The following is a 12,416-nucleotide window of genomic DNA, read 5'->3' as shown; positions in this document are numbered from 1 at the left end:
TCATAAATCACAGCCGTGCTGTGAGGCTGTGTTTACATCTGTAGTGTCAGTCTCAGCTGCTCCCCCGCCTCCTGCATAGCTCCGGTCCCTGCCCCCATCTCTTCCCTCCAATCAGCAGGGAGGGAAGGGATGCAGGCGGGGACTGGAGTTCTGCAGGAGGCAGGGAGAGCAGCAGACTGACACTATAGAGATAAACACAGCCAGCTCTGACAAGCTGTTTGTCAGCAGCACGGCTGTGATTTATGAGGGATTGCAGAGTGCAGGGGGACCATAGGGGGGTTTGGGATAGCAACAGAGGCTGGGCTGTATAGGCAGATCCAGCCTCTGTATGCAGATAATATTCTTCAAACCCACCTCGGGTTCTCTTTAAAGTGCTTGGAAGAACAAAGAGAAATCGAGAGCCCGATATGGTGTAGTATTGTTAAGTTGGTTGTGGTTAAAAGCAAAATATTTAGATATACTCACAAACATGGGTTACCCATAGGCAACCACTTCAAGTGCAGGTGGGGAGTATTAGAACCTGACCCCACTCAGGTTTTTAAGATGTCGCTCTCTGTAGATAGGAAATGGGGTAGCACCCCTCCACCGAGGGTGGACTCAAGATTTCAGCAAGGCTTGGTGTACAGAGGCGCCAGAGTAGAATAAAAACGTTTAAAAACCGTCTAAAAGAGGGGGATGTTCAGGTGGACTTACCTCCCTCAAAAATATAAAACTCAATTGAGTCACAATATATCAATACAAAAATATTTTATTGAACTCCACTTAGTGCAACGCGTTTCGCAGGTGTGGTCCTGCTTCATCAGGCAAACAGGAGTATAACTATAAAACAAACAGAAATATATACAAACATCATGACCCATATAAATAGCTTAAAATAAAGGCGCAGTTTAAAAACATAAGAAGACATGATAAAATTGTAACATTTTTGGTCGCAGTGTAGTAAAAACTCGCTCTGTCTAAAAATTGCATCTAATTGATCATAAAATATGCAAAAGAATCCAAAGTGTACACAAAAGTTAATAAATATCCATAGTTGTCAATTGATATGCTAAAGTTCATCAGCTTACAGATTAAAGGATAGTCAGTTTAGTAAGTATAACATATAGTACTATTTTATGGCCCTAGAGCTTACTTGCAAGAAGAATTACTAACAGTCTAAACTGATATAATAAAATTCAGCACCTCAGTAAGAGTGACTTACCTCAATGGGTCTAGATGCAGAAGTGAGCGCCTCTGTGTAGATGTGCGAGGGGGCTCTGCTTATATAGGGAGTGTGGTTGCACTAATTGATCCTAATGCACCAATCAAAATCTGCCATGTCAGCAAGGCGTGCCAATTTGGGTGCACCTGGAAGTGGTCATGAGGCTGGAACACACACATGGACATCAAGGCAGCATGGTGGTATAGTGGTTAGCTCTCTCGCCTTGCAAGTGCTGGGTACCTGGTTTGAATCCCAGCCAAGTCAACATCTGCAAGCTTTTTTTATATATATTATATTAAGTCTCATTAATTATAGTAGTATAAGAACTCTGCGAGTGGGCAGTATCTATGTAAGGATTAGTCACTGGTATTCGTTGTTAAAAAATAATAATAATAAAAAAAAAAAAAAAAAAAAACAATTATATATATATATTGAATGAAAAAAGATGTCATATTGCATTATTTGTGAGACTGCTAGTAAACTAATAGATCAGAAGAGACTATATATTGTTAACACCAGTTTTTGTGGTGATCAGGTAACAGTGTCACCATCTAGTGGTGAAAGTATATATGATAGCCCAGGTTATGTACAATGCTGGATAAAAGTGATACTAAAAGCTCTGAATTTTATACAAGCAACATAAGAATCAAACACAAGTTAAAATGGCAATTATAAAATTATATAAAATATTATTAAACAGATTAAATGGGAGAAGATAAGATCATAAAGTAAAAGAGAGGACCATTAAAACAGTATAAAATTGTGAGTACTAAAAATCAGGTATTTTATAGAATTAGATGGGGGGTTGGATCAGAAGATTTTCTCAAGAACCTCATTTAACCCCATAGGTACTAAGGTCTTCAGAATCTGGATCCAGTACATCTCCCTATGCCGCAAAATCTCAAAAGCATTGGTGATATTAGTGGGTAGGGCTTCTATTAGGGTGATCGTGAACAAGTGGGGGTTTTTGAGGTGATGGGTACCAAAGTGGCGAGACACGCTGTGCAGTGCATAGTTGTTGATTATATTTCTCTTGTGTTGCCCAATGCGGCTCCTGGTGGTCTGGGTAGTACGTCCGATATATTGTAACTTACACGGGCATGAAATTAAATAAATTACATTCCTTGTTTCGCATGTGATAGTCTGTTTTATTGTGTACTGGGTATTGGTTGTGAATGATTGGAAAGTGTCTGTTTGTGTAATGAAGGTGCAAGCTTGGCAACGGGGCTTTTTGCAGGTATAAGATCCTGGGCGTGAGGGATTGGTAGATTGTCCTGGGGTGTTGGAAGGAGGGTTCTTTAATCTACTTGGGGCCAGTAGGTTTCGGAGATTGGGGGCTCTCCTAAAGGTTAATGTGGGATTCTTGGGAATAGTTTTCACTAGATAAGGGTCCTGTAGCAGTATTTCCCATAACCTGGGCTATCATATATACTTTCACCACTAGATGGTGACACTGTTACCTGATCACCACAAAAACTGGTGTTAACAATATATAGTCTCTTCTGATCTATTAGTTTACTAGCAGTCTCACAAATAATGCAATATGACATCTTTTTTCATTCAATATATATATATAATTGTTTTTTTTTTTTTTTTTTTTTATTATTATTATTTTTTAACAACGAATACCAGTGACTAATCCTTACATAGATACTGCCCACTCGCAGAGTTCTTATACTACTATAATTAATGAGACTTAATATAATATATATAAAAAAAGCTTGCAGATGTTGACTTGGCTGGGATTCAAACCAGGTACCCAGCACTTGCAAGGCGAGAGAGCTAACCACTATACCACCATGCTGCCTTGATGTCCATGTGTGCGTTCCAGCCTCATGACCACTTCCAGGTGCACCCAAATTGGCACGCCTTGCTGACATGGCAGATTTTGATTGGTGCATTAGGATCAATTAGTGCAACCACACTCCCTATATAAGCAGAGCCCCCTCGCACATCTACACAGAGGCGCTCACTTCTGCATCTAGACCCATTGAGGTAAGTCACTCTTGCTGAGGTGCTGAATTTTATTATATCAGTTTAGACTGTTAGTAATTCTTCTTGCAAGTAAGCTCTAGGGCCATAAAATAGTACTATATGTTATACTTACTAAACTGACTATCCTTTAATCTGTAAGCTGATGAACTTTAGCATATCAATTGACAACTATGGATATTTATTAACTTTTGTGTACACTTTGGATTCTTTTGCATATTTTATGATCAATTAGATGCAATTTTTAGACAGAGCGAGTTTTTACTACACTGCGACCAAAAATGTTACAATTTTATCATGTCTTCTTATGTTTTTAAACTGCGCCTTTATTTTAAGCTATTTATATGGGTCATTATGTTTGTATATATTTCTGTTTGTTTTATAGTTATACTCCTGTTTGCCTGATGAAGCAGGACCACACCTGCGAAACGCGTTGCACTAAGTGGAGTTCAATAAAATATTTTTGTATTGATATATTGTGACTCAATTGAGTTTTATATTTTTGAGGGAGGTAAGTCCACCTGAACATCCCCCTCTTTTAGACGGTTTTTAAACGTTTTTATTCTACTCTGGCGCCTCTGTACACCAAGCCTTGCTGAAATCTTTAAAGTGCACCTAAACTGAGAGGGATATGGAAGTTTCCTTTTAAACAATACCAGTGGCCTGGCAGTGTTGCTGATCCCTGTGGCTGCAGTAGTGGCTGAATCACACGCCTGAAATAAGCATACAGCTAATCCAGTCTGACTCCAGTCAGAGCACATGATCTGCTGCATGCTTGTTCAGGGGCTGTGGCTGAAAGTATTAGAGACACAGGATCAGCAGGAGAGTCAGGCAACTAGTATTATTTTAGAAGGAAAAATCCATATCCTCCTCAGTTTAGGTTCCCTTTAAGCTGGGATTTTTCTATATAGACGCAAGTATAAGTGTACAGAGCAAAGTTAATGGCTGCACTTGGGGACCAGGAGGGGGTAATGTCTGCACTGCATACAGTATTGCAGCTAATAACTCCTCCAGGCTGCCAAGAGCAGCCATTATCCGCTCCGCCTCAGCGGTAAGCAGGCCCGGCCCTAGCCTTTTTGCCGCCTGAGGCAAAATTAAAAAAAAATCGCCGCCCCCCCCCCCCCCCCCAAGCCGTGTGTGTGTGGGGGGGGGGCCGCCCGAGCTGGAGGGGATAGCGGGCAGGAAGGGGGTATTGGGCCTAGCGGCGGGGAGGGGGGTCGGACCCCCCCTCCCTCGCCTGGGTCCCCCGTCCTCCGCTCCCCTCCAGCTTTAGAAGTGAGGTCGCTGGCTGCAGCTATATTGTAAGAGGCAACGGGCGGGGATCAATCACCTCTTCCTCGTTCCAGCCCGAGCCTGCGCTCCACTGACATCACTTCCTGCGGCGTAGCAGGAAGTGACGTCAGTGGAGCGCAGGCTCGGGCTGGAACGAGGAAGAGGTGAGTCCTCCCCGCCCGTTGCCTCTTACAATATAGCTGCAGCCAGCGACCTCACTTCTAAAGCTGGAGGGGAGCGGAGGACGGGGGACCCAGGCGAGGGAGGGGGGGGTCCGACCCCCCTCCCCGCCGCTAGGCCCAATACCCCCTTCCTGCCCGCTATCCCCTCCAGCTCGGGCGGCCCCCCACACACACAGACGGGCGGCTGCCGCCCCTCCAGAAGTGCCGCCTGAGGCAAAAGTTTCACCCCGCCTCATGGGCGGGCCGGCCCTGGCGGTAAGCACTGCAGCCCAGTATCTCCCCCTGCCCTATCCTTGTTAATGGTTAGGATTAAGGTGGCCATACACTTATAGATTTGCAGCAGATTCGACCATCAGATAGATTTCACAGGAGGCACAGGGGAACAGAGGTGACAGAGGCACAGAGGAAGTACAAGGTACAGAGATGGCACAGTGTTCCAACTTATGGACAGATTCAGGTTAAGGACGAACCTATCACTACACAAAGAATTTAATGTGTGCATCAAACACCAAGTTAAACCTGATAAATTTGGCTTTGCAAAGTTGGCCTAATTGGCTAATCACGAGACATTGCTCATGCAAATATGCATTTGCTTTCGCATGCAAACTATGCAGGCTCTAAAACTAATACCGCAAAGTGGTCGCCCTGCGGGAATTAGTTCATGCTACATTAGCCCTATCCAGGAGCGCCACTGGGAGGCTCCCCAATGCCCCCATACAACCAGGGGGGGGGGGGGGGGGGCAGGCTCTCTCACTGCCTGGGAACCACAGCGGCACCCCGGAGGGGGAGGCTGGGAGGTGCAGGCGACCCCCTCCAAGCGTGGCCAGCGCCGTGCTTATCTTTCCCCTTTGGAGGCAGGTGGTGGATGCCTTGCTCCGGCGGTATGAGTCCTGGAGTGAGTTGTCTGCGCCTGTCCTCCCCCCCTCCCCCCCCCCCCCCCCCCCCCGGAGTATTGTATGTTAGCCAGCCCTGAGCTCTAAAGCTCAGGGTGACCCATGCTTCACTCCTTTCCCATGTGTTGCTCCCAAGTCGTGCTCATGTAGCAGAATGTAATGGACGTAAAGGTAAGTGCCTGTTTTTACATTTTGGGAGGTGGGTGAGGACGGCCCTCCCCAGCGCTGGCCACGCTTGGGGGGGGGGGGGTCATCTGCAACTCCCAGCCTCCCCCTCCAGGGTGCCGATGTGTGCTCTCCAAACAATGAGAGGGCTTGAAACCCGGCGGCTCCCCGGTTGTATGTCTTGTGATTAAGACAATTAGGTCAAATTTTCAAAGCCAGATTTGTCAGGTTTAGCTTGGTGTTTGATGCACCCATAACAATCGCTGCTGTAGTGTAAGGAGGAACCTATGATCCTTATCTCGTTCGTTAACCGGGGACTACCTGTACTACTATTCTATGATCACCACGTTTAACCCCAACCATATCTAAAAAAGACACCAGAGGGTTGACAGTTTGCCAACAAATACATCAGTATCAGTTTAGCCTTTGCCTGCATATAATTGAGGCAGTTTTCCTTTTATAAAATAGTCCAGTTTTGCTTTGAGATTTGCTGACAGATTGACCATCATACCGGAGACATCAGCGGGATAACTGAAGACAAGGCAGCGGTAGAGAGGTGATACAGAGGGGGGCACTGGAGGCACGGGGTAGCATAGAGGAGGTACAGGGGCAATCACACTGGAGACATCAGCGGATAACAGAAGACAACGCAGCGGTAGAGAGGGGATACAGAGGGGGGCGCTGGAGGCACGGGGTAGCATAGAGGAGGTACAGGGGCAATCACACCGGAGACATCAGCGGGATAACGGAAGACAACGCAGCGGTAAAGAGAATGCCACATCTTACATTTATTACCTTCAGGCTTTACAGAGGTAAAAACGCAACATGACAGTAACACAAGCTTGCCATTCTCAGCGGTGAAATCTGCAATTATCAGCTTATACAGGGACACTGATGTGAGTAACCTCTCCTCCGGCCAGCAGCGGTAATTCAATCTCACATACTGTACTCCCAGCTGAGCCACAGGCGCAACATGAACAGGCACAGCCGAGATACACATCTCTGCACGTGACAATGCGGATCCCAGGAATTCCTCTGGTGTGGAATCCTGGGGTCCCCGGAGCAAAGAATGCTTAATGAAGATCTCACAAGACAATCACCATCCTGGACACCAGGGAAACATGCAAGCCAATATAAAAAGCGGCATCAAGATTTCTACTGGTACCGCTGCGACCAATCAAATGGTGCAAATATGGAACTGATTACAGGCAATCCAGATAACAGGTAGGTTAAAGTCAATGGGAACTTGCAGGGGGCGGCCAGGGGCTACTGTACACACACACGCCTTATTACCAGATGATGGGGCCTTATCCGCCGGCTCAGCCAACTTGAATCATGCATGTGCATGTAGCTTTACCTGCGTAGCTTATAACCACTTCACCCCAAAGGCGGTTTTTACCCTAACGGACAAGAGCGATTTTCACCTTTCAGTGCTCATCCCTTTCATTTGCCAATAGCTTAATCACTACTAATCACAATGAAACGATCTATATCTTGTTTTTTTCACCACCAATTAGGCTTTTTGGGGTTGATATTTGTTTTCAGTAATTACTTTATTTTTTATGTATTTAAAAGGGTTTAAATTATGTCCCTATCACAATGTTTGGTGCCAATATTTTATTTGGAAATAAATATTTAAAAAGTTCAGTCCCTAAGGTAACTATTTATGTATTTTTTTTAATTGTAAATTTTTTAAAAAAAAATTTTATTACAAAAAAAAAAAAAAAAAAAAAAAAATGGGGAGTGTGGGAGGTAATGAGTTAATTTTTTGTGTATAACTAATTCATTTGTATGTGAAAAATGTTTAGGGTGTAGTTTTACTATTTGGCCACAAGATAGCACCAGTAACTTTTTGTTTAATGCGACCTCCAAGCGTCCTTCCGTACGCTTGGAGGAAGTACAAGGAGGCTGGGTAAGTTTTTTTTTTTTTTCACAATGATCTCGCTGCTTAGCGGAAAAGCAGCGGATCATTGCGGGGCTTAGATCAACGAACGGGAATGGATTTTCCCGTTCATTGATCCCCGGGCGAGCGGCCGGCGGCGTGTTTACCCACGGGAATGCGCGCTAGAGCGAGCGGGAGCGCAGGCAGCGGCGGGAGCGCGGAAAGTACGGATTTCTCCGTCCCTGGGGGTTAAAGGATGGAAAAAGGGACGGAGAAATTCGTACGGGTGGGGGTAAAGTGGTTAATATAAAACACTGCTACGGTACATAAAACCCACACATTTCATCTGCCTATTTGCCCTGGTTATCAGAAGATTTTAATTATGTCCCTAGTACAAAGTATGGTGACAATATAGTATTTGGAAATAAAGGTGTATTTTTTTGTGGGGTGTTTTTTTTCCCCACTGATCTCACATGCATGCACGCTAGAACAAACGCACACAGTGGCAGCAGCGCTACTTAACTTATAAAAATGTCCTGGAGTCGTTAAGAGGCTCTAGCAGGACGTTTTAATATGCCTGCTTATCATTAAAGGGAACCAGAGACAAACGTATTTTAAAAATGAAAGAAAAATGTTATACATACCTGAGGCTTCCTCCAGCCCCATAAGCCTCGATCGCTCCCACGCCGCCATCCTCCACTGCCTCTATCCGCCGGTACCGGGTCCTGTCACTTCCGCCAGACGCGGCCATTGTTCCGCATGGACAGGGGCTCCCTCCGGCTCTGTACGCGTGCGCCTGCGCAGTAAGGAGGGAGCACACTGCGCTTGCGTCAATTGACTCTACTGGCCGAAATGACGGGACCCAGTAACGGCGGACAGAGGCAGCGGAGAAAGGCGGCGTGGGAGTGATGCAGGCTGATGGGGCTGGAGGAAGCCCCAGGTATGTATAAATATGTTATTCTGTCTCTGGAAAAATGCTCTTTAAAGTCAATAGAAACCTGTAAAAAAACAATTGAACAGATACTTACCTAAGAAGAGGGAAATCCCGTTTAGCTGCAGTTCAAAGTGAACATGTGTTGCTTTAATCACCTAGCCTGTTCCAAATTGCGGCAGTTTCCCAACAAGAAATGCTCGATAGGAGCGTCAGTTTGCCGACACTCCCGGCCCCGGCTGCCACAGTGCATGCTGGGAGATGTAGTCCATCATTATAGGACATACCCAGGCACTGCGGAAGATGGCAGACAGCATTCAGAAGCGAAGGTAATTGAATGCTTTCTGTCCCTCCTAACTGATAACTCATTACAGGCCATAAACTCCTGCCTGGCAGAGAAAAGGACAAAAGGGGTCAACAGGTCAAGCTAGAGGATTTAAAACATTAAACCGGTCATACTTCCCCTGAAACAATGAAAATGTAAGCTTTAAACCCCTCAGCAGCTTCAATAGAGTGATCTCATTTAAGATGAGTGCATTGGTTGGGACCTCAGTCGGCAGAACTCATTGTGCTGTAAATTCCTGGAATACTTTGATCTCTCTCTAGCAGAAGAAACTGAAGGCAGAAGTCCTCTGTTATGGTCTCACACTGCCCCCTAGTGACAAGTGGCCATAAATACACATTACAGCTGGACTAATTCGAAGCAAGGAAATTTAACAAGTAAGAAATAAAAGAATGTGCTAAAATGAAATTAGCCTGAAGCACTTGCAAGCCTCTAAATACATTAGGAGGTGAAGAGGCGCCCAGTTGGTGTATAAACCACTTTAAAAACAATAAAATTTGAAAAAAAAAAGAAGAGGTGGCTTACCTCAGATGACAAATCACTTTAGAAAAAGAAATGTGATAGTAATACACAAGCACAGGCAACAAGACCCAGTCCACTTCCTCAGGCCAAATAAAGTACTGTTCTATCTATCTGTCAAGCCACGTTTGGGGTGCCTCTCTCCAGTACTCCAAACTATAAATAAATACATTGGTTGCTAAATGGTTAAATATAAAATAAATCTGTGGGATTCCAGGAAAATCCTATTCAGCATTAGGACTATGAAACAATTGTTTCTCTTATGAGTTTATTGTCACTTCAGGGTTGCTATGATTATTATTATTTAGTATTTATATAGCGCCGACATCTTCCGCAGCGCTGTACAGAGTATATTGTCTTGTCACTAACTGTCCCTCAGAGGGGCTCACAATCTAATCCCTGCCATAGTCCTATGTTTATATCATGTGGAGTAAGGATCATAGTCTAGGCCCAATTCAGGGGGAAGCCAATTAAATTATCTGTATGTTTTGGGGATGTGGGAGGAAATTGGAGTGCCCGGAGGAAACCCACACAGACACAGGTAGAGCATACAGACTCCATGCAGACAGTGTCCTGGATGGAATTCAAACCGAGGACCCAGCGCTGCAAGGGGAGAGCGCTAACCACTTCGCCACCGTGCTGCCCGATATGCTATGATAACGTCACTTACCACTCCAATGCCTTCGAAGGCAAAGATGGCGGTTCCGAAGAAAAGCGGGTAGGTCCTCCAGCCGGCAGAGTAGGCGAGATGAGTGGGGTCCGGCATATCCTAGAAGAAGCAGGAATTACTACACAGACTTATAAAGCAGGATTGCATGACTCGGGGCTGACAGAAGCCGCTGGGGGGCTGTCGGACTTTCTGCCTCCGAGACGGAAACAGAAAAAACCAATCCACTGATAACGATGCAGACAGCGGCTCAGATCCGCATACAATGCAGAGGAATGGTCATCCCTCATTAAGGAGGAAATCCATGACCTCATCCCTAACGAGGCTAATTACAAGTGAGCTTCATTAGAGAGAGTCTTAAAGAGAACCAGAGACGAAAGGAGAAAAGAATTGATATTTATTTGGGCTTTCTCCAGTCCCATGTACGCCCTCGGCTGCGTTCCTCTGCAATCTACCCTGTTCATAAGCTCCAGTCGGGCAGCACTGCTGGGAGCATTCTGCACCTCCTGCGCAGACGCAGAGCACCCCTAGAGACAAGAGCATGATAAGGTGTGTGCACGGCCGGGCCTCGCATACGCAGGACTGGGCCGAATGGAGCCTTTCACTGGGGGAGATTGCAGACGTACTGAGCCGCCCCCCGGGAGGGCAGCAAGGGAGCACAAAGAGTACAGGGGGCTGGAGAAAGTGCGGGGGCTCCGCATACGCGTGGAGAAGTGTGGGGCTCAGCATACGCGTGGAGAAGTGTGGGGCTCAGCATACGCGTGGAGAAGTGCGGGGGCTCAGCATACGCGTGGAGAAGTGTGGGGCTCAGCATACGCGTGGAGAAGTGCGGGGGCTCAGCATACGCGTGGAGAAGTGTGGGGCTCAGCATACGCGTGGAGAAGTGCGGGGGCTCAGCATACGCGTGGAGAAGTGCGGGGGCTCAGCATACGCGTGGAGAAGTGCGGGGGCTCAGCATACGCGTGGAGAAGTGCGGGGGCTCAGCATACGCGTGGAGAAGTGCGGGGGCTCAGCATACGCGTGGAGAAGTGCGGGGGCTCAGCATACGCGTGGAGAAGTGTGGGGCTCAGCATACGCGTGGAGAAGTGTGGGGCTCAGCATACGCGTGGAGAAGTGTGGGGCTCAGCATACGCGTGGAGAAGTGTGGGGCTCAGCATACGCGTGGAGAAGTGTGGGGCTCAGCATACGCGTGGAGAAGTGTGGGGCTCAGCATACGCGTGGAGAAGTGCGGGGGCTCAGCATACGCGTGGAGAAGTGCGGGGGCTCAGCATACGCGTGGAGAAGTGCGGGGGCTCAGCATACGCGTGGAGAAGTGCGGGGGCTCAGCATACGCGTGGAGAAGTGTGGGGCTCAGCATACGCGTGGAGAAGTGCGGGGGCTCAGCATACGCGTGGAGAAGTGCGGGGGCTCAGCATACGCGTGGAGAAGTGCGGGGGCTCAGCATACGCGTGGAGAAGTGTGGGGCTCAGCATACGCGTGGAGAAGTGTGGGGGCTCAGCATACGCGTGGAGAAGTGTGGGGCTCAGCATACGCGTGGAGAAGTGTGGGGCTCAGCATACGCGTGGAGAAGTGCGGGGGCTCAGCATACGCGTGGAGAAGTGCGGGGGCTCAGCATACGCGTGGAGAAGTGCGGGGGCTCAGCATACGCGTGGAGAAGTGTGGGGCTCAGCATACGCGTGGAGAAGTGTGGGGCTCAGCATACGCGTGGAGAAGTGTGGGGCTCAGCATACGCGTGGAGAAGTGCGGGGGCTCAGCATACGCGTGGAGAAGTGCGGGGGCTCAGCATACGCGTGGAGAAGTGCGGGGGCTCAGCATACGCGTGGAGAAGTGTGGGGCTCAGCATACGCGTGGAGAAGTGTGGGGGCTCAGCATACGCGTGGAGAAGTGTGGGGCTCAGCATACGCGTGGAGAAGTGTGGGGCTCAGCATACGCGTGGAGAAGTGCGGGGGCTCAGCATACGCGTGGAGAAGTGCGGGGGCTCAGCATACGCGTGGAGAAGTGCGGGGGCTCAGCATACGCGTGGAGAAGTGCGGGGGCTCAGCATACGCGTGGAGAAGTGCGGGGGCTCAGCATACGCGTGGAGAAGTGCGGGGGCTCAGCATACGCGTGGAGAAGTGTGGGGCTCAGCATACGCGTGGAGAAGTGTGGGGGCTCAGCATACGCGTGGAGAAGTGCGGGGGCTCAGCATACGCGTGGAGAAGTGTGGGGCTCAGCATACGCGTGGAGAAGTGTGGGGGCTCAGCATACGCGTGGAGAAGTGTGGGGCTCAGCATACGCGTGGAGAAGTGTGGGGGCTCAGCATACGCGTGGAGAAGTGCGGGGGCTCAGCATACGCGTGGAGAAGTGTGGGGCTCAGCATACGCGTGGAG

At 48.0% G+C, this 12,416-nt stretch overlaps 1 protein-coding gene across 1 annotated transcript in view; it reads right to left on the bottom strand.

Moving 5' to 3' along the window:
* The window catches only part of LOC137564483 (proton-coupled amino acid transporter 1-like), a 131,348-nt gene that overhangs the window by 51,026 nt on the left and 67,906 nt on the right, over nt 1–12,416 (bottom strand). Inside the window, exon 8 of the mRNA XM_068278391.1 lies at nt 10,051–10,149. Coding sequence (XP_068134492.1) covers nt 10,051–10,149 — 99 coding nt within the window. The remainder of the gene's footprint in view (nt 1–10,050; nt 10,150–12,416) is intronic.

The sequence above is a fragment of the Hyperolius riggenbachi genome, chromosome 3 (genome assembly GCF_040937935.1).
Source record: "Hyperolius riggenbachi isolate aHypRig1 chromosome 3, aHypRig1.pri, whole genome shotgun sequence".
In the NCBI taxonomy this organism is placed as follows: Eukaryota; Metazoa; Chordata; class Amphibia; order Anura; family Hyperoliidae; genus Hyperolius; species Hyperolius riggenbachi.
Note: the sequence above shows the minus strand (reverse complement) of the source record. Positions and strands in the feature narration are given on the sequence as shown.